The 26,091-nt window shown below is 36.6% G+C and overlaps 1 protein-coding gene across 5 annotated transcripts in view; it reads right to left on the bottom strand.

The window, feature by feature from the left end:
• Positions 1 to 355: 355 nt before the first annotated feature.
• Positions 356 to 26,091, bottom strand: part of QKI (QKI, KH domain containing RNA binding) — a 159,268-nt gene continuing 133,532 nt past the window's right edge. The window contains exons 5-8 of one of the 5 annotated variants that reach the window (XM_016956759.4): positions 12,085 to 12,172; positions 10,454 to 10,753; positions 7,376 to 7,450; positions 356 to 3,466 (exon numbers count right to left, since the gene is read on the bottom strand). In XM_016956759.4, the coding sequence (XP_016812248.1) occupies positions 3,450 to 3,466; positions 7,376 to 7,450; positions 10,454 to 10,753; positions 12,085 to 12,172 (480 nt within the window). In that variant the 3' untranslated portion in view covers positions 356 to 3,449. Of the gene's footprint in view, positions 3,467 to 4,024; positions 9,506 to 10,453; positions 10,754 to 12,084; positions 12,173 to 26,091 lie in introns of those variants that run through there. The other 4 variants (XM_016956760.4, XM_016956762.4, XM_016956761.4 and 1 more) reach the window with 4 other exon arrangements.

Here is a 26,091-nt window from a genome sequence, read left to right as displayed (position 1 = left end):
TGATTATTTTGGAGAAGGAAAAATAAGGTGTGGAATTAGTAATGCAGATGCTGAAAGGCAAGTGGCAAGAGAAGAAGGCCTCAAACAAAGGCTACTTTGTTCCCATCTCTACTGCACCTACACCCACACCCGCCCCCGCCCCCAAGCTAAAAGACCAGAATAACCAAAGCCATTTTAACAGTAGTGTGCAAAACTGTCAGCTGACAAACAACATAAAAACAAGTCACGCTATGTTATCTGTGGTCACGTTCTTCAGGGTTAGTCCAGTAACTCAAGACTTTACATTCTTTTGTCTTTATTTGTTTATTTTAATTAAACATATAAAGGTTAATAAACAGACAAAGTCCAGAGTTAGTAGGTTGGTATTATAACATTTATTAAAATAATGCTGTGGGTTAATAGAAACAGCAAAGAACCAAAGAATTAAAATGCAAGCTATGTAAAATCCCAACTAAAACCCAAAAGTGTCTAATGTATTCATTCATTAGCTAACTAAAAGCCCAAAAAAGACAAGACACCCAATATAATAAAGTACTGCAAAACAATTGGCAATTTTCAGTTATCAAAATTGTGGATTTTGCATTTTGTATCCTTTTCTCAATCAAGAAAAAAATTCTTTTTGAATGTTATATAACATACATATAAAACAAGATAGAAAAATACATTATAAACTTGTAACAATGGCTGTAAATACATTATCTTACATGTTTCTCATAGGCAATAGGTTGGTTATGGTACATACATAGCATGAAACTAAGATAATAAAGAATCGACAAAAATACATGTCAGCTGTACGATAACATACAAGCGACACTCCCATCTACCCACGCTAAAAAATTACATAATACTGTCAGAAAAAAAGTCTTAAAAACTACATATTTTAATAAGAAATAAATTCAATAAAGAATGATAATACTGAGAACCAAGGCATTCAGAGATTTCAAAAGTCATGCTTTTTTCAGTTGATCCAAAATTTTGTCAACCAAGTTTTCAAAAGTTTGTTCAAAGCCAACATTCCCTATAAATGTCACACATTTATTATTTCATATATTTACTTTCTTCCCCATAAAAGACCTTTGATAAACATCTAAAATGTCCAGGTATAACATAGTTGAGATGAAACTGGATCAAATACTGGTATTGTTTTTAACAACTATCACCTCAAGTGTTTGAGTGTCGCAAATTTATTCAACCAACCAAACAATATAAAAATCAAAATGGCACAGCATATATTGTAAATAAATCAAAACTGTATGTGTAACAGAAAGACAAAGCAGTGGCATATTAAACCAAAGCTAGCTGGATACAAAACAATGAATGTCTATTGCATAGTAAATAAACTGACAACGGTTTCCAAGTGAGACAAGATGGTGGGGGAGGTCACCAAGAAGGTAATGACTCAGCTTCCTGCTGACCTCTGACTGTGATGCTGGGAAGGTGTGGAAGAGGGGACGAGTTGATAAGCTGGGGGGGGGGGGGGGAGTCCACTGTCACTTGAGATTTGCCACGTCTGGTACTGAGCAGTTAATGATTATTCACACTCAAGTGTTTAGATGTAGGCTTTGCACACAAATTGCTTCAACTACATAACTAACTGTTTCAACTTCTTGAGAAATTAGAAGCTTAAGCTGAAATGTGGTTGAGTATTTATATGCACTATGATGCTAGTTTTTCACATTCTTTTAAAGTTAAGGGGTGGGGGAGGCAGAGGTTACTGAAACAGTAAAAGGATACACTACACCAGTTATCTGGTATGATATAAAGACATGTGATTAAATTTGGGTGATTTAAAACATTGTTTTCTAGAATGAAAATCACAAAGATTCACTTTTGTGAAAACATTTGCTAGGTATCCTATTATATCCAATTAATTAAAAACAAAAAACAAAATCAAATCAATGCATCCCCCTTCTCCAAATAAAACAAAGCTCTATTTTTGTCTGTAAACTGAAGTTTAGATGACACATAATTTTTATCTCAGAATCCTTTGGGTTAACATTGAAGATTGGAATAACCAAAAGGATTAAACTATTCTTTTAAAGAATGATGTTTTAAAACTTACTAGTCAGGCATTAGAAAAGTTATCAAATCTTTTCACAGTATCAGATTTGGCAAATTTGCATCAAGGTAACGTGGCAAAAATCATATAATTCAAACTATCAACTCATTTGTCTCCCTCATATCTTCTTTCACATACTGGGCGACTGAGTAACATGCATTAACTTGTATTCTGAGGGAGGAGCTGATCTTTATGAGACACTTGACTAAATGACCATGAAGGAAAATAAGGCACTTTCTTTTCTTTAGACTTATTCCAATACTTAAAAAATAAAAAAGAAAGACAAAAAGGCTCTTTTGGTCTTTTGTTTCTTGACAACCACCAGAAAAAATCATTTAATGAAATAAAGGGTTTCTTTGTTCTTTTTCTTTTTTTTTATAACACTTGAAAGTATAAAATGCTACATTTCCAAAAATATATATATTTTTTTCTGCACCAGCACCCTTGTATAGTAAAAGTATCTACTTTTTGTTCATTTGTTTCAATGCACTACACTTTATCTACAATTTCATTACATGTATACAGCAAATAGGCAAGCATGGCTTTTACATCCTTAATGATTTTTTTCTATACAGGGAGGTTTAAAAAAAAAATACTTGAACAGTTTGCCCAGTAATGTGACACATAATGCATGTACCTTGTTCTCATATTTTTTTAGGTGTAAAATAAAGATTCAGTAATTTTAACTCAGATATTTATCTTTTTAAAAATAGTGTTGCAGTTTTGTTATTTGCATTACTTTTCAAAACTCCTTAAGTTTTTCTCTCATGGCACACTTTCTTCTAATACTTCAAATTTTGGCAGGCAATATAAAAAAGGCTGCAACTTCTGCCCTTTGAGGGCACTGTAGTGACTAAACAGCATATCAAATTTTGAATACTTTTTGAAATCACTTCACCAATGATATCCCTGACCGAAGGTTCATGCATGATGCATCATCACACAGTACATTCAGAGAGAGCTTTGACTTCGCTATGAGAAGAAAAAGATTCCTAGAAGTCTCTCACAGTAACTGCCTCTGTCATTGAGTAGTTAAGGACCATCTGTCTCCCCTTCTTAAGAGAGGCCTTCTTACCGTTCGCTTAGGGTGGGATATTAAAAGATGATCAGTGCTGTGGGATGAATTGGGCCTTATTGCTTTACTACTATTCAGTGCAGGTTCTAGAACCACTTTCACCCAAACAGGAAAAAAAAAAAAAAAAAAAAGCTGAGTTGGAGGACAACAATTTCTTTGTCTTTTGTTTGGTTAGATGGTAAGACGAACGGACAAGTGCCTCAGCTCGCTGCACTGACGACAGGCAAGCAAAGGCGATTACCAGTTAACTGATCAGCAGGCAGGCATGGTCAGGTCATCATTGGGTGAAGAGTTCAGAGGTCAGAAGGTCATAGGTTAGTTGCCGGTGGCGGCTGGGTGGTTAGAAACAAAAAAAAACAAAACAAAAAAAAGAAAAGAAAAGATAGAGAAGAGATTAGTTTCAGCTAGTGACGGCTTAATGACAACATGAAAAACTAATCACAACTAATAAAAAAAAAAGCATGTTTAATTCTGACAAACTGATTGACACCATCTACAGAATACAATTAAAATCATGACAATTTCATATCATGATTTGAACAAATGAAGAAGAGCCCACTCCCACAAAAAAAAAAAAAAAACAAAACAAAACCGGTTAACAAGAAAAAATAGAAATAAAATACAACTAACAACTAATAGTTAGTAGCAGTCAATGAAGGAAATTGAAAAACAACAATGAATAGGTTTGGTATACAGAATTTTTAAACAGTCAGTGCAGTTATCAGTATCTGACTGCTATTAAGCATTAGTATTCTCTAAGATGCAAGCATTAAAGCAACTATTAATGATGGATGTGATTATTAATAACTGATGATTAACAGAAATGAATCTAAAGAAATTCAAAATTCTATGAACCATTTGGTTCAACATAAACTCTGGGCCAAACAAGGTTTCTTTTGTTCAATAAATGTTTATTGCTTTTTCAATTATTCTATTTACAAACAACATGGAATTTCTTGGCCTCATGATACAAAGCAATACTAAACTGTAGTCTAGCAGTGTAGGCAACATCATGGGAACCAGAAAATGGCCAGGCCTTTTGCACTAGCCAACACTTTCCAGTTGAAAATACTATTTTACACATATAGAACACTTATAAAATGCACTTGCATGTAAACACTGTAAAATCCTGCCATTTAAAATTCTACACTCAAAAAGCTCTAAGTACATCAAAAAATAGAAGAAATTTCTAATTGATACCAATAAGGCATTTTAAAACTACAAACAGCTTTCTTTATTCAATTTCAAAGCTAATACTCTGCAAATACAATAAAATCTGACATTTCATATACATTCCTGCTTTATATTTTTATATTTTAAAAGAAGCCACCTGTAAATACTATTTTCTTTTGCAAAATAACAAAAAGGACAAAAAAACTTTAAAAATTACAGTAAAACATAAAGTAGTTCTCAAGTGGAAAAGTTATCATTCCCAATGTCCTTGAGTTGTTCCTTCCTTAATCAACCTTTGTCACATTCTGCTTCACCAAACTTGGTCCACTTAACAGTAGTATAATTTTTAAGACTCATTCAACAGCTTAATTATTTCTACTATATTCTGAGGTTTGATAGAATTTTCTGTACTGTTGCCATTGTGACTAAGGCAGAGGAGATGTGAATGAAAAGATATTCAGTGCAAAGTTAGATTCTGTGCCACTTCATAAATCAAAGCCCAGAAGGTGTAATGTTCAGTTTAAATGATCTAAAATAATGGACTGATTTACCTTCATATGACAAAAATGTTTTCTATAGTCTATCATTTAGAACAGTTTATAAATACTACAAAAATACTGTATCTTCAACGTGACCAAATCTTCCCTGAATTTCTTAAAAGTGGAATTTTATTTAAAATAAAAATTGCTGCTCCAAAATCATAGAAGAAAATAAATATTTAACATGATGTAGTCATACTACTTCACAGGTATTCCAAAATATAGAATCTTAAAGCATTTTTGATGTTACTCATAGTTTTGATTAAAACTGTTTAAAGTTTCTTATACAAATTATGTAAGTGATGGTTTTTGTATTACTCAGAAAAAACTCTGACTTCTTTTCTGAGTGTGGAATATATAAACGAAGTGAGTGACCATTTATATATACCAGGACACCTAGACTACATCCTCTGCCAAGTCTTGGCCTCCTACACAGGTGTGTCACCATGCAAGACCATACAGTTCATTACAACTAAAAGGTCAGTTGGTCTCTAATAGGCTTCAAATTCAGTTTTGAAATATATATAAAGAGGTGAGTTTACTTTTAGTAAAGAACTACATATTGGTCAACCATGTAGTACTCTAAATGTTCATATAGAATTACATGGTTATATGTCCAAGGGCTGAGTTTTTTTGCATTAAATGAATGCTTATACTAATAAACTTCTCTTCAAAATATTTTTTTAAAATAATTTTAACCTCAAAAATAGAGAAAACAGTAGTATCATAAAATAATTTAAGTGAAGGACTTCAGACATCTCCCTTAGACCCAATGAGTGCATACAGTGATAAGTATACGAGTACTCTGTTACTAAAAAAGAAATGAGCATTTCGGTTTGCTGACACTGCATTTTAAATAAAAACAGTGACAGGACTAATCAAAACACGTAACTACAAAAGATCCATGCATGGAATGTGTCGTAATTTTCCAAATACAATAAAATCTTCCTAAAATATGTCCAACTATCTCAAGGCACTGGAGTATTAAGTAGGCCAATAATTATTGTGTTAAAGCAAAATGGTGAGAAGTCTCCTAAAAGGGGGCATATATAGGGAAAGATTAGCTGGGGGAAAAAAACTACTTTAAAATACTCTTTAGAACAATTGTAGACATTAGCAATATGAATAAAACCTCAAATTATTCATGGAATTGTCCAGTTTCTTTAAAACTCAAGTGACTTTCCAAAAAATTTCCCCATCCCTATGAGACGTGCTCATACAGAACACTTACAAGGAATATCATCCTCATAGACGACCACGGAGCTGGGGTCTATTTTGTACACTGAACAATCACTGTTAGTGATGAATACATTAGTTTAAAAGTCTTCGACGTTCTTTATGGATTATGCTAAACAAATATTAACAATGTCTTTGGGAAAGGCATGTTATTTCTGATGTGGACAACAGCTGTGTCTAGTATTTATCATCAGTACTCAAGGTAATCACATAAAGCAGGTAGGTCCTTCATAAATTCATAGAAGATGTACAATTGAAGTACAAATCCAGCACTTTTTCCTCCACTAATATTTGAAACTTTGATCAATTTAATTTGCAGGAAACAAATGTGCCATAATAGAAACTTGTAAAAAATCCTTTTTTACTACCATGCTTGATATTCCTATCTTGTGATGGAAAAACTTAGAAAACAATTCAATGTCAATAAACCGAAAATACCATTCCTCAATAAGCAAAAATAATTTATAAAAGGGTCCAAGGGCATATACAGGACACAAATTATAAAAGTTGTAAAGGAGAAAAATGAAGACTTATTTTCCAGTCACAGGTTAGTCAAAAATTATATTCACACAGCTGGATCTCATACCACCACAGAACTTCAAGAGACAGTTTACCTTCAGATAATATATTTTAGCAGCAAATGACAAAAATCAAAGGATCCATTTTGGCAAGAGAATGTAAGAATAAAAGGGAATTGACGCTCTAATTTATATAAAAAAATCCAACTACATGAAAGTTATCTTCACAGTCCTCACTTTGTTGATTTTAGCTAAGTACTTGACATGTGCACCCTCATGTTTATACAGTGGCTCAAATATTTTATTATAAAGAAAAATGGAAACTAAATCTTCAGTTTTCTCCAAAAGTACACAGGAGGCATATATTCCTTTACTTCTCTCATTAAAGCACCATCCGTTCAATTCATTTTGCAATACCAACCCCAAATTTCAGAACTTTTAAAAGGTAAATTTTAGCAAAAGTTATTAATGAAAATAACTGAGGCAACATCAAAATTTAATAGCTCCCCAAATTGACTAATTTATGTTTTAGTAGGAATAAATCATAGTACATAATAATAGAAGATTTAATAAGTTAAAATATGAAGGGAGAAAAAACCAAACCAAAACAAAAAACCCAACCCTTAAATCTGTCAATGATCACAAACAAATTTAGAAAAGGAAAAAAAAACTGTGTGCAGGTAAGCAATTACATTTTTCCATCAGGTGTGGTGTTGCAAATTTTATGGACACCCAACGCATTTCTTATAGACAAGAACTGCAGAACTAAACTAACCTCGGTCTGCGGTCACAATCCTTTGGTAAGGATGGACACGCATATCGTGCCTTCGAACTTTAGTAGCCACCGCACCTAGTTAAATTGCAATTACCAAGACAAAGTTAGAAAACATTCACAAGGGGGGAAAAAAACATTAACAGCAGGTTTATCAAAATGGATTTCAAATGTTCATTTACTACAAAAGTTTAAGAAACACGTTAAGGCACAGTAGTTTTAAAATTAACCACAATATGTCATGTATATATGCATCTATTAATATTGCATTCATTTCAAACATCTTGGGCCTTAACCTATTGTATCCATTCATTTACAATCCCCAAGTTACAGTATTTCATGAGCTCTATTAGATCCAAACATATTTAAGCTTTACTAGTCACATATTCACTGAAGTGCCTTTCTTGCAGCAGGACTACTTAAATAACGCCATGTTTAATACTGACAATTATTTGCTAACCTTAAGACCACTTCAAGAGTTTATCACTTAAAAAGGTTTAAAAGCAATTCTTAAAGCCTACAGATTGTGGTTTTAAACTCTGAGTCAATAAGTATGAACTGCAATGAATTAGGTGATTAGTAAAGCAAACAGTATAGTACACTTAGCAGTCAGTATACTACTATACACTCCTTTATAAATTACCATTACTGTGTAATATTACAGACTAAACCAAATTAATAACATAATTTTACTTTATATCTATGTGCAAAAAGTGCAAGTAAGTCACTGACTGCTAGGCTAAGCTTTTTTCCCCCGGAGGCTGCTGAGACTAAGCATTTGTTAAATTCAGATCTGATGAGGGTTCAGTTAAGACCGTTCTTGAATTCTTAGCCTTTCGTTGGGAAAGCCATACCTAAAGATAAAAGGAAGGGAATTAAAAATTAGTCATCAATGAAGACTTGATGCTAATACCAATCTCCTCACTACTACCAACACACATGTCTGCATCTGTTTTGAAGGGCACTGCTTATTTTAAAATAATTTAATGTGAGATGTGACATAAATAGCATGCATGTTATCTGTGTGCAAATTTATTATAACTTAGAAATTTAAAATAATTTTCTGAGTTCTCCAAGTGGTCAATATCATGTTTTACTGCTTAGGTGGCAAAGCAAGAAATGAAATTAACCATAATAGATTTTTTCATTGGGCACTTATTATTATTCACCTTATGAATGCCAATTAGAAATCTGCATATTTTGGTCTTTATTTTACCAGTCTAATAATTAAGTTTCTATAAGTAAAAATTTTCCAACAAACAAAAGACATGAAGCTTTACAATGAGAAACAACTTTTACTGCAGTGCCTCTTGCTATTTCTAAGCAGTAAACTGGTCCATCACCCCTTATTCATTTTAGATAAGGTAATCATATACAAGTACAATTCCACGTGGCAAAATCAGGGAGATCTTGCACTGAAAGTGCTGGAACAGCAGCTGGTGGCTAAGAGCCCCAGCCCTGCAGGAAGTCAAGAGTCATAACTCCTCGGGAACAGATGCTGTGGGTGCAGCAGAGAGGAGTTCTGGGAAAAGGAGCATGCACGGGACCACAGGACAGAGTATTAATAGAAAAGAAAACTTAAACAACAAGGTTACAGGTTACATGTTATTTTAAAAATGCTTCAAGAAATGTGCAACAGACACAAGCCTCTCATAAACAGTTCTGTGGTATAATTCTGACCTGCAATTACTTTATACAATGACTTAAACAGAAAACATGTACAATGAAATGTATTTGTTCATGAAACAAAGGGCACCTGAGTGCATGCACACACACAGATAACATACAGAGCATCATGGCTTTCTTTACTTGAACAACGAATTTTCGAGTTTAAATCTTAGTGTTCTCCAGTTCATTAAAGATTTTCAAATCCTTATAAATCAATATTAATGCTGGGGAAAAAAAACCTTAAAAGATCAAAGTCCTAAAAGTCAACAGCATGCATGCAGCACCAAGGTCATATACAATTCAGGAAAAAAAGTATTCAAATTTTGTCTGGTAAAACAAAGGGGTTGCACAGAAACAGTTTGTTCCACATTGACTGGTCGTGTTATAACAGCTGCTGTATTCTAGTCCTTCATCCAGCAAGTCAATGGGCTGAAATATCAGGCATGACTGGCATTTCAATCCACTCTATAAAAAAAAGGCATCAGTAATGTCTTTTTCGAGCACACCACTTTTTGTTCATGTAAAACCAAGCGTTTATATTATGATTTTAATTTCTGCCTTAAGTGAGATTCTGAATTCAGTGATTTGCTATTTATTTAACTATTCCACACTGTACTACTGAAATTAAGAGTATCTCTCATGTTTAATATGACTAGGACTCCAAAACACAAGAACTGAAAAATCTTAAGAATACAACTACAGTCATGCCTGCATAACAACATTTTGGTCAACAACGGACCACTTATACTATGGTGGTCCCATAAGATTATAATGGCTATACCACACAGCCTAGGTGTGTAGTAAACGATATCATCTATGTCTGTGTAAGTACACTCTATGATGTACACCAAATGATGAAACTGCCAGACAAGGCAATTCTTAGACTGTATCCCCGTTGTTAAGCGATGCATGACTGTATTTATCTGATATTTTAAGTGATCACAAATATTACAAAACACACACAATAATATGAATTTTATAAAGAGCTCAGACTACTTTCACTTAGAAGTTTAAAAATTTTCCAACAATTACACAAACCTGTGAGATAAAATAAATCTCAAATAAAGTTTGAGAAGTGGAGCTGATGGAGGTGACAGGCCAATGGGGTGGGACCTAAAACTCAGAATGACCTCAGTAATGTCAAATGTAAAAGTATTTGTTGAAATATACACAACAGATTTACCCAGCCAAACTGAACCTCAGTTACCAAAGTGGATCTGAATAAATTTAAGGTGCAATTATTTCAAAGGGGAACCCTTATGAGAGGCTGAAATAAAACAAAATTTAGTTTTTGGTCTTCCCTAATGCAAACTTGTCTTGCCTCTCTAAAACTGATAAAATCATTTCAAAATCTGAGGGAGCAAAAATATTTATAAAGAGAATGTTGTTAACCCCATGGGGAGAAGAACTTACCTAATACACCACTAGGTTCAATAGGATACTCAAGGATTGATGTAGCTGGTGCCAATGTGTAGGGGTACTCATAGGGTGTATAGATTAAACCAGCTTCGGGCCCTGGAGGAACTATTGCAGCAGTTGGGTGAGGAGTTCCGTTTGGCATGACAGCGGTCTGTATTTGTCTGATCAAAGGCATTATGGTAGGGCCAGCTGGCGTAGGAGTACGCAGGGCAGCTGGTGGGAGAACCGGCGCAGGCCCAGTAATGATCCTTGGAGCAGCCTGGGCTGTTGCTGCAAGAGAAAAGGCAAGGGCTGCTACAGTAAGCAAAGAAATTTAGAAAGAAGTATAGAGACAGCAGTATAAAATATGGAAAAATGAGAAGGGAGTAGGAAAAAGAAAGGAAAAGCAGGAAAGAAGAAAAATAAAAGGAAATCATTAGTACATGCGCTGATCACACAAAAATGCAAAAGCACACCAATCAAATGCAAACAGCTTTCCCTTTCCCAATGTGATTAAGAATGTGCAAAAATTAAAAAGCCATTGTAAAAAAATGAATGACACCATTAAATAGGTTATATTTAGTTCATACATTTGATATATCTAAGATTTCATAAGACTAAAGTACATGCAGAAGCACAATGAAACACTTGCATTAACAGATGTTAAAAAATAATTTGTAACCGGAGTCCACAGAAACTCAGTTTTGGTATATTTCTAAAGTACAGCTTTAGTTTCAAAGTAAAGAAAGAATAATTTTTATTGCATTTAGTCAAGTAACCACTAGGTATATATGTACATTTCGTGCATCTTGAGGAAAATCTTAAAAAGCCCTACTTCTAAATTCCTATTAATGATATACTCACATTTTCATGAGTAAATTAATGTCAACAATTTGTAAAGTAACTACTTCTAAACCCACTAGGTTGCCTACATCTTGTAAATCTGGCTAGAACTTTAAAATTCTATGTGTTTTAAATAATCAGTAATTTAAACATGGTATGTTCATATAAATGACATGTATGAATCTTAAATTGTTTCAAAATATAAATTTCACATTATTTCATTTTAAACATAAAAAAGCTATCCTCTTACGGCTTATAAAAACATGCATAGATACGCATAAAAACAAAAATAGGACAGAAAAAGAGTTATCACCCACTGATCTCTGTGAACTCACATATGAAATCAACAAGGAAAAATACTGGAGGGAAAACATGCAAGCAAAGTGAAAGGACAGAACTCAACAGAGGGTCATTTCAGTCAGATACACTTCAAATTCACTTTTTCAAAATAAGCTTTCAATATGTTGTCTTTTGCATAAATTTAACAAGATAAGCTGCAAGCCCTACATCTGTAGTTAACCAAACAGAAAATTTCTTAAACGCTTGAATTTAGAGATTGTGATTTTGTTAAAATAATGTAAGTTTATCAACCTAAAACTTCAACATGCTGACATAAAATAAAATCAAGAGTGTCCTCAATTCATGAAAGCATTAAAAATAGGACTGTCAGTCCCATATCAAGTGACAGAATTATTTCAACTGTTCACTTTGTATGAACTATTATTGTGTTGCCAAAAGGAAAAAAGTCTGTAGACAAAACAACGCAGACAGCAGTAACCCTGGGCCTCAGAGCTCATTCTTACGTGATTTAATGTTGGCATCTCTGTAGGTGCCATTCAGAATCGCAAGCTCCATCAGCTGCATCTTCTTCAGGCTGTCTTCTCCTTCTGCCTATACATGGAAAACACATGAGATGAAAGCATTTGAGACTGTCCACAAATATAATAGCTATATCTACACACAAGCCTTAAAGTAAGTATCATGTGACTACAGTCACCTGTTTTAATAAGGGGAAAAAAAGATCAGGAACCAAAAGGTGCTAACATAATGGAGCCTGCTTTCTCTTTTCTCAGTAAAGGCATGTTGATATACAGCATATTGTATTTGTAAATTTTTTGTCAGTTACACCGATTAAAGTTCCCCTAAAAAGCTTTACTTTTAAATAGAAATGAATGAAAATGTGAGATAAGACTAAATATAACATATTCTCTTCAGCATCTATCATTTTAAAATTACTTTAATTAATTTTATTGTTTTTAGATACAGGGTCTTGCTCTGTTACCCAGGCTGGAGTGCTGTGGCATGATCCTAGCTCACAGCCACCTTGAATTCCTAGGTTCGAGCCATCCTCCTACCTCAGCCTCCGAAGTAGCTGCGACTAGAGGCACGCGCCACCATGCCTGGCTAATTTTTTTTATTTTTTGTAGAGACAAGGTCTCGTTTTGTAGCCCAGGCTGGTCTCAAACTCCTGGCTTCAAGTGATCCTCCTGCTTCAGCCTCCCAAAGTGCTAAGTTTACAAGTGTGAGCCACTGCACCCAGCCAGCAACCATCATTTTGCTGAATATTCCAAAACTCAAATGTGTTCGTTAAACACACACATACATGCGCGCGCACATGCGCACACAAATAATTTTAAACATACAAGATTTGATTATAGAATTTAGGTAAGGAAATTTTATGCTTAATTCTTCAAAAAATGAAAACTCAGTGAAATAATAACTTCTAAAAAACCGTATATTCTGCTCTCTTACACCACCATCCCTGTCTCCTTTCAATCTAATTAGCAAGTGCTATCAATGCTACAGCAATCTATCTTTAGGGTCACCATATGATTTATTGTCCAAAGCAGAAAACTTTTAAAAGCAAAAATGGGCACTAATAATAACCATGCTTCAAACCTAAATCAGGATAGTCTCTAATCATCAAAATGTTTGGCCACCCCATTTACCTTGAATTCGTCCCACTCTTTCCATTTACTGTTCCAGTCGTTTTTGGCATAGCACCCAAACTACTAAAACATGTTGCTAATGGTGTCTGTTCTCCAATCAATCTCTACACAAAGGCCAGATTAATTGCCCAAATCACAATTTTCATCATGTTTCTCAACATTCTGTCTCAAAACACTTTCATGGTTTCTTACTATCTAAAAATATAAAAAACTTTAGTTGCCTATAATCTGGTCCCAAAATATCCTCAAGTTAAGCCCATTAACCTACTACTTTACACACGTATGTAAGTAACATCTTAAGTCAAACCAGATTGCTCTCCACCATTCATCTCTGTGCATATTCCCACTTCCTCCATCCTAAGTGCTCCCCTGTGCACTCTCTGCCCCTCTCTCTTTCCAAATCCTACCTATCCCCATCCCCACAAACTTCAACCTAAATGCTACCTTCCTTCTCCAGGGGCCATCCCTAGATTACAGTAGATCCTCACTTAACGTGGTCAATACATTCTTTAAAACTAACTTTAAGTGAAACGACAGACAGCAGGTCCTCAAATAATGCCATTGCTTTCAACATGGTTTCATTATAACATTGATGAAAAAAGAGGCTGCAATATACTACTCATTTTGTTTAAAGTTGTATCTCCAAGAACCTATCGACAAAGTTAATTGCTTCTACTTCAAATTACAGTCTGTTGAGTATCACCACTCCCAAAGTAAGCTCCATGAGAATAGGGCTTATTTCTTTGTTACCACTGCCTAACCCCATGTTCCTACGGCCACCCCCAAGTTATTTACTAGAACTTATAAGTGACTGGTATGAGAAGTCTTTAACTTTATTTCCAAATCCCAAATGTCTCAGTCCAACATAAACTTTAGCCACAGTCAAAGCAAGCAGTAGATGAGGGTCCATCTATCAAAGTCTGTGTAGAGATAGAACTAACTGCCCCCCACTTTTATGTATCATCGAATCCCAGTAACTTTACATGACTTTGTGATATTTACAATGAAAGTAACACAATGCAACAATTTTCTGACATAGTTTTGTTCCTCTCTGATTCATAAAAGGGGAAGGACGACCAGGACACAGGCTTCTCAGTGCTCCTTTCTATTATAGCTGTAATGACACACAAAATTCTGTTTTTGGCATTACAATGGTGAACGGTATACTATAATATATAGTAAACAGAACTGTTCAGTGAGCTTTTAGTAAATCACAAGAATTAAAGAAAAATATGAGTGAAACATAAAGACAATGTTTTGATGTGCTACTACCAACTTTTTAAAAACCTACTTTGCAGAAGATTACAGGGAGTGGATACTGGCATGCCTGTAGAATTTGACTCCTATCAACTTGTACAAAGATGAACAAAAAGTAAGTATGATCTTTGAAAGACACAGAAATTATTTGTTAAAAACGAAATAAGTAAGCTACTATTGGAAAAGAAGAATCAAATCCATTATAATAAAACTTCTTCAACTTATTTGCTAAAAACTAGTCATTTGAAAATTAAAACTTATCAAAAGTTTCAAATTTAAATTTATATATAAAAATGGAATACCAAAAGTATTATAAATTATACTCTACATAAAAAAAGAAAAAGAAGAGCAGTAGGTTTACCTCCAGTCATCTACCATAGCGAGAAAGAAGTGGTACAAGTTTGAAAATGTCAGCAAATAAGAGGGCAAATTTACTTCCAACAAAGAGGAAATAAAGACGAAAGACGAGTTTCCTGCAGAAGGACAGGTGCTTGAAAACATGTTGGCACTGAACTGCTCCTTTTGGATAGCAAAATAGCTATTCATTATTTGGCAATGGAGTGTCAAACAAGGGAGAAAACCACAGAGAAAAAAGATGGAAGAAATGTGTGTGATCACCACTGTGTGTGCACACTTGTGTAATGTGCAGGGTGCATGATAATGAAAACAGGAGAGATCACCCTAAGAGAATAAAAACAAGAGTGGCATAGGAGGAGATCCTGGTGTAGTCTGCCATATGGTGTTGCTGGAGGTGATGGTATGTTACACCAGATCACAGCCACATTTTGGCAGGGTACACTAATGCCTCCCAGAAATGCACAGGATTTAGTTGGCAGAGCTGGAATTTGATTCTAGGTGGTCTCAGTCCAGGATGGGCTTCACCCTCATGTCCTGACCACTCCCCTCCACTCTGTATTCACAGGGCATGATCTTGTGTGTCTTAAGAGACAACAGGGTTCACTGGCCAGGTGTGGTGGCTCACGCCTGTAATCCCAACACTTTGGGAGGCTGAGGTGGGCAGATCATGAAGATTAGGAGTTCGAGACCAGCCTGGCCAACATGGTGAAACTCTATCTCTACTAAAAATACAAAAAGTAGCTGGGCGTGGTGGCAGGTGCCTGTAATCCCAGCTACTTAGGAGGCTGAGGAAAGAGAATCGCTTGAACTTGGAAGGCGGAGGTTGCAGTGAGTCGACATCGCGCCATTGCACTCCAGCCTAGACAACAGGGCGAGACTGTCTCAAAAAAAAAAAAAAAAAGAAAAGAAAAAAAAAGAAGAGACAACAGGGTTAATTATAGAATTACTTTCACATCGAAGTGGTTATTTCAATGTTACTGTCCTGGTTTTGACAATGAGATTTGGTAGTACGTACCTGCCTAAACACTGTTGAAGGTATATGTCACCTCTTTTTCAAATATAAGTTCAGATGAGAAAACTAAGTTTCTTCTACAGTCTAGAGGCTCTAGAGCTTCTATGAGCCAGTCTTCAGACCAGTTTTTCTGACCTCTTTTTTTCTCAAAAATTACAACTGATCAAACAGGGCATCCTGAAGTTGTACATGTCAACTCCAGATAGTTCACAAAGTATCCTGCAGAACCTTGATCGGGAATAAGCAACTCTACAGAGACAGAACACTAACTTTTACATTTGTAAAATGGGTCATTAAAATCATATTTTGTAATACTGAACTCCAGTGATTATCCGCAATCTCATAGCTTCTGATTTCCTAAGTATTTGCCCTATATTCAAGAATCATTTAAAAAAATGGAAGCAAAATTCACATGCAGTGGACTCCCAAGATCTTAAGTGCAATATCCAGTCATGATATTTCTTTTTTTTTTTTTTAAGTTTTTGTGGGCACACAGTAGGTGTATGTATATATAAAGTACATGTGATATTTTGATACAGGCATATAATGCATATTAATCACATCAGGGTAAATGGAGTACCCATCAACTCAAGCATTTATCCTTTCTTTGTATTATAAACAATCCAATTATTCTTAAATGTACGATAAATTATTGTTGACTGTAGTCACCCTGTTGTGCTATTGAACACTAGATCTTACTCATTCTAACTATATTATTGTACCCGTCAACCATTGCCACTGTGCCCTCCCAACCACTCTTCCCAGCCTCTGGAACCATCACTCCACACTCTATCTCCGTAAGTTCAATTGTCTTAATTTTTTTAGCTCCCACAAAAAAGTGAGAACATGTGAAGATTCTTTCTGTGCCTGACTTATTTCACTTAACATAATGACCTCCAGTTTCATCCATGTTGTTGCAAATGACAGGATCTTATTCTTTTTTATGGCTAAATAGTACTCCATTGAAGACACAGGACATCTCCACAAACCCAGAAAGTCTCCTTGTACCTCAAGCCCTAACCATCCATCTGATTTAACTTGCCTAGACTAGATTTTCGGATAATGAAGGCATATATAATATTTTGTGTTCAATTTCTTTCCGTCAGTATGACAGCTGTCAGACTCATCCATATTGCTGCATGTCGCTGTAGTTCATCTGTTTTAATGGCTGAGTAGTATGTTATTTATCTATTCTTCTGCTACAGACATTTGATTGTTTCTACTTTTTGGATATGTGAACAGAACCACTCTGAAAATTCTCATATAAGGCTTCCTTGCAAATATAAGTTTTCATTTATCTTGGATAAACACCTATGAGTAGAGTTGCTGGGTCATAGGGCAGATGAATAGTTCCCTTGTATTTGTATGGAAAATATTATGGAAAGATTATTAAAGCACAACAAAGAATGTCTTTACTTTTGAAATGTAGAAGCTCAAAAATAGAATACACTCCTGCTAATAGCTAAAACCTGTGGTATCGGGGAAGTGCCTTGAGAATTTCAGAGTTTTTCAGATTTATAGAAAGATAATACACCACAGATTCTATAACACCCAGCAGAGTCTGGGGGATATTCCTATAATCCAGTCCGTAACAAACAGAAAAATACTCACACTAAGTGGGGTGAAGCAACTATAAACACAGTTTTCTGAACTTCTGGAGGCTTGCAATTAAGGATGACCAATTATGGGTATGTATAAATAGATATATTTTAATTTACGCATATTAAGATATAGATATGTCATCAACTATGCCTTTTCTGTTGTTTGTTGTTTTTTTTTTTTTTTTTTTTTGAGGTGGAATTTTGCTTTTGTTGCCCAGGCTGGAGTGCAATGGTGCAATCTCAGCTCACTGCAACTTCCGCCTCCTGGGATTCTCCTGCCTCAGCCTCCCAAGTAGCTGGGATTACAGGCATATGTCACTACGCCCGGCTAATTTTTTGTATTTAGTAGAGATGGGGTTTCACCATGTTGGTCAGGCTGGTCTCGAACTCCTGACCTCAGGTGATCTACCCGCCTCGGCCTCCCAAAGTGCTGGGACTACAGGCGTGAGCCACTGCGCCCAGCCATCATCAACTATGTTTAACAGCTATGTTAAAAGGATACACAAACAGGTCACGTTTAACGTAATTTATACATTGTTCAACTTTTCTAGATTTAGACACTAGATCTTCATTATGCAATCATTTATGCTTCCTAACAAATGTGTGGTATTGGCAGTGCATTATCCCTGAGGCTCAGGCAGGGTAGGCAGCTTATCCAAAGCCACAAAAGTTCACATTGCAAACCTGGCTTCCAACCCAGAATACCTGATTCAAAGTCCTCATGTTTAACCATTACATTATACCTTCTCCAGTCTTATGATGCCTTTAAGTGGAAGTATCTTTTGAATTCATCAGACCACATGTTAGAAAGTAAGAAAATCATGTTTATTTAGTATTTTTAGATCTATATACTTTAAAAAAAAAAAAACAACAAAGTAATCAACAGAGAGCTGAAACAAATGTGTATTTCCAAATCATTAAAACTATGTCAACTAAAAAAATAATTCGAACCACTGCCTATCACAAAGGCCCAAATTCTCCAGCATTCAGGGCATTGAACAGTTTACATGAGCAACCTTGCTTGCAAATGTTTTGCATTAGTCAAAATCATCTGTCCACAATCCCCCTGAGTAGACCTGGTACTTTCCTCTCCAAGTTAGGCTCCTATTGGAAGCATCCTATGTGTTCCTCAATAACACAGATCATCGTCTTCTCTCAGAGTGCAGGCTTTTTTTTTTTTTTTTTTTTTTTTTGAGCTGGAGTTTCGCTCTGTCGCTAGGCTTCAGTGCTGTGGCGTGATCTTGGCTCACTGCAACCTCCAACTCCCTGGTTCAAGCGATTCTCCTGAGTGCAGGCTTTTCTAAGCACTCTCACGCATACTGATCTTGCTTTTATAAATTCATGCTGCTTATTTTTGGGGTGATCAATCATATATAGCCATGTGCTATCTCAGTTTTTCTATTTTTTGATTTTTAAAGAAATTTATCATGAATTGTACCCATAAATTAACCAATAACCAATAAACCCATGTTCCTTGTAACCCCCAAAGCCTTGCAAAAATGAATGTGCTCAACAAATTTTAAAAAATGAATTAGTTTTCTATAAATTTGAAATAATGGGTAGAAAAGGTTTTCCAAACAAAAAAATACATGACTAATTTAATTGAAGAATAACAAATATCAGAAAAAAGAAAAAATGAAGAGTGACCACATTTTATGAAGAATTTTGATGCCAATTACCACCTTGATCTGCTCCAACAGCTTTGGCAGACAGAAGATGACAGATAATTTGATTGACTTAAACAAAGGGGTTTATGAGAGGGAAGTGACAAAAAGGATTTGTCTTTAAAGCCTCACTGTGCTATTTTGTGGATGGACTGCTGGGGGCGCCAGCGTGATTACTGAGATAGGTCATGAGCTTTAACATTGTCCAGGCAACAGAGAGGATGAACTGGACTGGGGTAGAGGTTGTAACAGAGATGAAAAGAGTTATGTTAACCTGACAAGGCATGATGATCAGTTGGACACAGAGGGTAAAGGAAAAGGAGAAATTGAACAATGTTGTTTAGGTTCTTGATTTAAGCAATAAAGTAGATGGTGGCTCCATGTAATGAGATAAAAATTGAGGAATATGGAATCAGAAGTTCTCTCTTGAAAGGTTACATCTGAAATACTTATCTTAAACACCTAAGTGGAGATGTCAGGTACACAGCTGAATATTCATCTGGTTGATCAACTTATTCCAACTTATCCTATACAGCTGGTAGAAAAATATGCTTTCATATTTCTGAGTTTTTCTCCAAGATGATGTGGCAGTTACTAAGTTCCAAACTGACCTGCCATATGCTTTCCAATGCTTAGTGTAGGGCTCTACAACTACTACTTCTTTGCCAGCTGGTTTTCTGTGAGGTTCTCAGAACTGAGGCATAGTGTGGGTGTAAAGCAGCCGACCCTGAAGAGCTGGATGAGGGAAAGAGATGTTCTCTTTCCCATGTGCGCTCCTTTCAGCTATGCACTTGCCAGAGGCAGCTGTCTCCTGGCTCCATGCTTCTTTCCCAGCACCTCTAGAACCAGTCTCATCGTGCAGCCCCTTCCCTCCACGCACACCAGAAGCAGCCAGCCAGGGTTCTCCCCTCTGAGCTCCTGAGGTTCTTGAAGTAGCTGAGAGACACCAAGCCAGGGTCTTGGTTTCATCATTACACAGGCTTTCTCTTTTATTCCAGCCCTGGGGTAAAAGATGCTTTTTTTGCAGTCTCTAAATCTGTATTACAGCCTGTCTTTCTCCTTTTTCAGTTCTCAATACCTGTGTAACCAATCAACAACTTTCCACACATAAAGCAAGGTAGAGGGAAAGTGTCAGGCACTTTATTTAACCAGAAAAGCTTAAAACACTCAAACACACACAAATATGATGCTCCTCCTCCATTAAAACTATATAAAACTAACAAAGATTTGTACCTTAGGACAATATGTTCTGCCTCTCTTCAACAACGTATAAACAGATCCATTGAAAAGTAACAATCTCAGAAAAACAAAAGCCAAGTCTCAATAATAAGTACTTACTTCTTCTAATGCTAAATACGATACAATCTGTTGATTTTATTAATAGTAATAGTAATCTTAACAGGCATGATAAACTTCTGAAGGATTTATATGATTCACAACTCCGGCTACATACTAGCATTAGTAGAGCCACATCATATTTATAGATTTAAAAAAAAAAAACCTCCAAAGTTGATTGTTATTTTAGACGGATATTATTAGATGATATGGTTGGGCTGGAAGGTGGGACATATAAATACCAATTGGGAGTTTAATAGAACCTTGTTCTACAAAAGAAGATAAAAAATAGGAACCTGAGCTGGGCATGGTGGCTCATGCCTGTAATCTCAGCACTTTGGGAGGCCAGGTGGGTGGATCACTTGAGGTCAGGAGTTTGAGGCTTGCCTGACCAACATGGTGAAACCCTATGTCTACTAAAAATACAAAATTAGCTGGCAATGGTGGTGCACGCCTGTAATCCTAGCTACTCGGGAGGCTGAGGCAGGAGAATCGCTTGAACCCAGGAGGTGCAGGTTGCAGTGAGCCGAGATCGTGCCATTGCACTCCAGCCTAGGCAACAAGAGTGAAACTCCATCTCAAAAAAAAAATAAATAAATAAATAAATAAATAAAAATTTAAAAAAAAAGAACCTGAAAATTATGACTATCTAAAAATCTCTTAGTTTTGAGAGGTGGGACAGAGAGGCAAAAACTAAGAAAAGTATACCCACTGTGGCGGGAGTGGTGGTGAGGGGGCTTAGAGGTGGGCAGAACCTAAAAGATGTTGTAATGACTGCCTGACAAAAAGTTCTGAAAGTGAAAATATATTAAACTCATTCATATTCAGAATGAGCACTGAGATAGAAAGGTAAAGGAAGTTAAATGATGTGCAACTGGGATTATGATGGGAGTTTGCACAGGCTGCGGTGGAAGACCAAATGAAAAGGCCTAGGGAAATAATCACAACAGCTTTAAGAATCTTACGGTAACTATGGATTCCTTCTCTAGAAAACATATATGAGTACGCAGCTGAACCTTCCAACAATATGGATGGGCTTGAACCATGCAGGTCCACTTTTATACAGACATTTTTCTGCCTCTGCCAGCCCTGAAACAGCAAGACCAACCCCTCCTCCTCCTCCGCTTACTCAGTATGAAGATGATTAGGATAAAGAACTTTATGAGGCTGGGCGCCGTGGCTCACGCCTGTAATCCCAGCACTTCGGGAGGCCGAGGTAGGTAGATCATGAGGTCAGGAGATCGAGACCATCCTGGCTAACACGGTGAAACCCTGTCTCTAGTCAAAAAATACAAAAAATTAGCCAGGCGTGGTGGCGGGCACCTGTAGTCCCAGCTACTTGGGAGGCTGAGGCAGGAGAATGGCATGAACCCGGGAGGCGGAGCTTGCAGTGAGCTGAAATCTTGTCACTGCACTCCAGCCTGGGCAACAGAGCTAGTCTCTGTCAAAAAAAAAAAAAAAAAAAAAAAAAAAAGAACGAACGAACTTTATGATGATCCACTTCTGCTTCAATAGCAAATATATTTTATCTTCCTTCTGATTTTCTTAATAACATTTTCTTTTCTGTAGCTTATTTTATTGTAAGAATACAGTATATAATATACATAACATACAAAATATATGTTGATCAACTGTTACCAGTAATGCTTCCTGTCAACAGCAGGTTATTAAGAGCTGCATTTTTGGGGAGTCAAAATTATACGTGGATTTTCAACTGCAAGTGGGGGTGGTTCCCCTAATCCCTACTATGGTCAAGAGTCAACTGTGTAAGCAAAAAATGTTGCATACAATTTTAGGGAGTTAACTGTGAGTATTAAACTTACCCATGAAGATATGTGATTAAATTGTTAATTCACTCCAACTGCTCTTACAAGACTTCCAAGGTAATGCTGCGTTAATGTATTCATCACAGTAATGAAGTACTTTTCAAAGTGACTCTGACTCTTCAAAGTAAATGCTTTTCACCAGGAGATATTCATGAGATTTCTAAGCTATCAAGCACAACCTTGACAACCTCACAGAAGAGTAGCGGTAGAAAACTACCTGGCATTTAAAACAATTTTATGTCATGACTGCTACTTTCACTTATACCCAAACTATTTTCAGATGTAGTCATGGTGGTAACACCAGAGGAGGTAATTAATTTTGGTTGCTGCCCATCTTCTTTTTCTTTGTTGTTTCATCAGATGTCTAATGATATCTTCAACACAAATTACTGACTAAAATCTTGAACCTCAGAGTTAGGCTAAGCTAGAATAAAGTAAGGTAAGGAAGAAGTATGGGCTACCACCTACTACTTGTGACTGGTGCCTGAAGTGGGAGACATCTTGCGGAACTGGAGCCCTCAACCTGTGGGACCTAAGGCTATCTCCAGGTGGACAGCGTCAGAACAGGATTAAATCGGAGGACACCCAGCTGGTGTCTGCTGAGGAATCTGGTGTCAGAACTGACTGGCTGCTGGTGGTGAGGAGAAATCCCTACAAATTTTGATGACCACAGATCACAGAAGCACTCGGTGTTGTGAGAGTATAGTAGGAGAAACTGATTTTGTGTTTTCCTATAACCTTACGCACACAGATATGCAAGCACTGGTATTTTTCTAACATACTAGTTTTCATAAGAAATGGAATCAGGAATCAATGAATTAGATAACATTCACATTGGCTGGCCATTATTGGTTAAAATTTGATCGATGCCCCTGTCCTCCAACAGAAGCAGCTTTTTTGTGTGTGTGTGAGACAGAGTCTTGCTCTGTCGCCCAGGCAGAAGTGCAGTGACACGATCTTGGCTCACTGCAAGCTCCGCCTCCTGGGTTCACGCCATTCTCCTGCCTCAGCCTCTCTGAGTAGCTGGGACTACAGGCGCCCACCACCACGCCCGGCTAATTTTTTGTATTTTTAGTAGAGATGGGGTTTCACTGTGTTAGCCAGGATGGTCTCGATCTCCTGACCTCGTGATCCACCCGCCTCAGCCTCCCAAACTGTTGGGATTACAGGCGTCAGCCACCGCGCCCGGTCATAAGCAGCTCTTTGTTGGGGTGGCTGGTGCTTTAAATATTTCATACAAATATTTAAGAAAGTTTGTTAGTGGTGGAAAAAAGGCAACTGCTGTGGTACCAGAGTTAGAAGTAATTCAACTCTGGATTTGCCCTGTTAGAACTCAGTTTTATAATAACAGCCACATAGCTTCCCCCCAAATCTCTAATTACTGAAATTCCTGTAAGAAAAAGTAGCTTTGTTACTATGTGCTATGGTTTAAATGTCCCCTCCAAAACTCATGTTGAAACTTAATCCTCAATGTGGATCATGAGAGCTCTGCCATCAGTCCCTCAATGGATTAGTGGATTAATGGATTATTACAGGAAGAGAACTGGTGGCTTCATAAGATGAGGAAGACAGACCTGGGCGAATACACTAGCTCACTTACCCCCTTACCATGTAGTGCCTGCGCTGCCCCAGGACACTGCAGAGTCCCCACCAGCAAGAAGGCTCTCACAGATCCCACCCTTTGACCTTAGACTTCCCAGCCTCCATAACAAAGAAATAAATTCCTTTTCTTTATTAATTACCCAGTTTCAGGTATTGTTATAAGGAACAGAAATCAAACTAAGACACTGTGAGTTTGAAACTCTCCTAATTTCCCATGGAAGAACTTTTAATGGATTTGACTGCATGGTCAAAGCTTCATTTACTGAAGAACAGATTGCATAGTTTAACTCTGAAAAGTATACAATTAGGTTCCTGGTATATACAATGTTAAGAAATATTTGTTCAACAAATACAAACAGATGCTTAAAACACCTGTTAAAAAAGTAGTGTGTTAGATTGTAAAAGAAGGTAATTTTTTCTTTAAGAGGTAGAGAATAACAAAGTGAAACATTACTACAATTGCATATTAATATATGTCCATTTAAAAACCACAGACAAGTAAAGAACACCATGTAGTATGTTTTTGTTTTGTTTGTTTTTTTGAAACAAGTTCTCACTGTGTCACCCAGGCTGGAGTGCAGTGGCACGATCTCGGCTCACTGCAACCTCCACCTCCTGGGTTCAAATGATTCTTGTGCCTCAGCTTTCGGAGTAGCTGAGATTACATGTGTGCGTCACCATGCCCAACTAATTTTTTGTATTTTTCGTAAAGATGGGGATTCACTATGTTGCCCAGGCTGGTATCAAACTCCTGGCCTCAAGAGATCCGCCCGCCTCAGCCTCCCAAAGTGCTAGGATTACAGGCATGAGCCACCATGCCCAGCGCAGTGTTTTCAGGAAGTAAGTTTTCTAGCTGTTGGTCTTTTACTGAGTCTTAAGTTATTCACAGCACCGGAGTGCAGGAGAACACTTTCTCTGGGATGTTCACAAGCCTTTTCCTACCCTTTCCTGTCCATACTTCCTGCATATCCCCTCCAGGACTGCTAAGGAAAATGAGACATTGGCTCTGCTCAAATTTCATCATCACCAACCTCAAGTCCCCCCCCTCAACCTCTCTGGCCTCTCCTCCCACATTTCTCTGGTCAAATCTTCTTCGCTCGGCACTCATTCTCTTTCCTGCCGCCCTGTGAAGAGATGCCTTCCGCCATGATTGTAAGTTGCCTAAGGCCTCCCCAGCCATATGGAACTATGAGTCAATTAAACCTCTTTTCTTTATAAATTACCCAGTCAGCAACCATATTCTATAATTACAGTGAATACAGCACTATCCATCCAGTTATACAAGTCAGCAAACGATACCTTCTAGTCAATCACCATTCACCACATCCAGTCTATATTACCTCTTAAATAACTGCTTATTTTGCCCAGTTCTAACTCAACTCTCACCTTCCGGGTCTCCTTTCACACATCCACTCTGGCCCATTAAGATGTTCTCTCACCTCGTAGCCAGAGTGATATTGACAAAATGAAAATAAACCTGGCTCACTTCTTAAAACTCTTCAGTAGTGCCCAGTCCTCTTCAGATAAGATCAATATCCTCAAACATGCTAGGTCTACTCACTGGGTACCTCACCTCAATCTCTCTCACTCTGCACTCTGGTCACACATACCTTCTTTCAGTTCCTTACCAAACTGCCCATGTTCTATTACAATCTTTTAAAAAACAATTTTACTGCCATAATTTATATACCACAATATTTACCTGTTTAAAGTGTAAAATTTAATAGTTTTGGGTAGGCTTACGTATGTGTATGACCATCACACATATATAGATATTAATTGATTTAGAACAGAGCAACCTAATGAGGTGATTTTAAAAATGAGGCAAAAAGGGGTAAGTGACTTGTGGAAGATTTTACATGAATGTGTTTTTAGGTTCCATTTTTACTATGAAAAGCAAACAACAAGTGCTTTGTTAAAGGACTAATATTCAATCATTAATTCAACAAACACTGATCACTTTCTATGTATGTGCAAGGCAGTGAGGGAGAGATACTAAGATGAAACAGACTTCATGCATGTCACTGAAATGCCCAGTCAGGGGCAAGGGGATAAACAAACAAACAAACAAAAATTCAGTTCTAATAATTCTATACTACTATCATAGACAATGCATTCTACTATAATATTAGTACAGAATACAAATCATGGAGTTCTTTCTGGAGATCGCCAAAATACACTACGTAAACAAACAGTGTTCTGAAAAC

The sequence above is a fragment of the Pan troglodytes genome, chromosome 5 (assembly GCF_028858775.2).
Source record: "Pan troglodytes isolate AG18354 chromosome 5, NHGRI_mPanTro3-v2.0_pri, whole genome shotgun sequence".
NCBI classification, from domain to species: domain Eukaryota; kingdom Metazoa; phylum Chordata; class Mammalia; order Primates; family Hominidae; genus Pan; species Pan troglodytes.
This window is presented reverse-complemented; position numbering and strand designations above follow the sequence as displayed.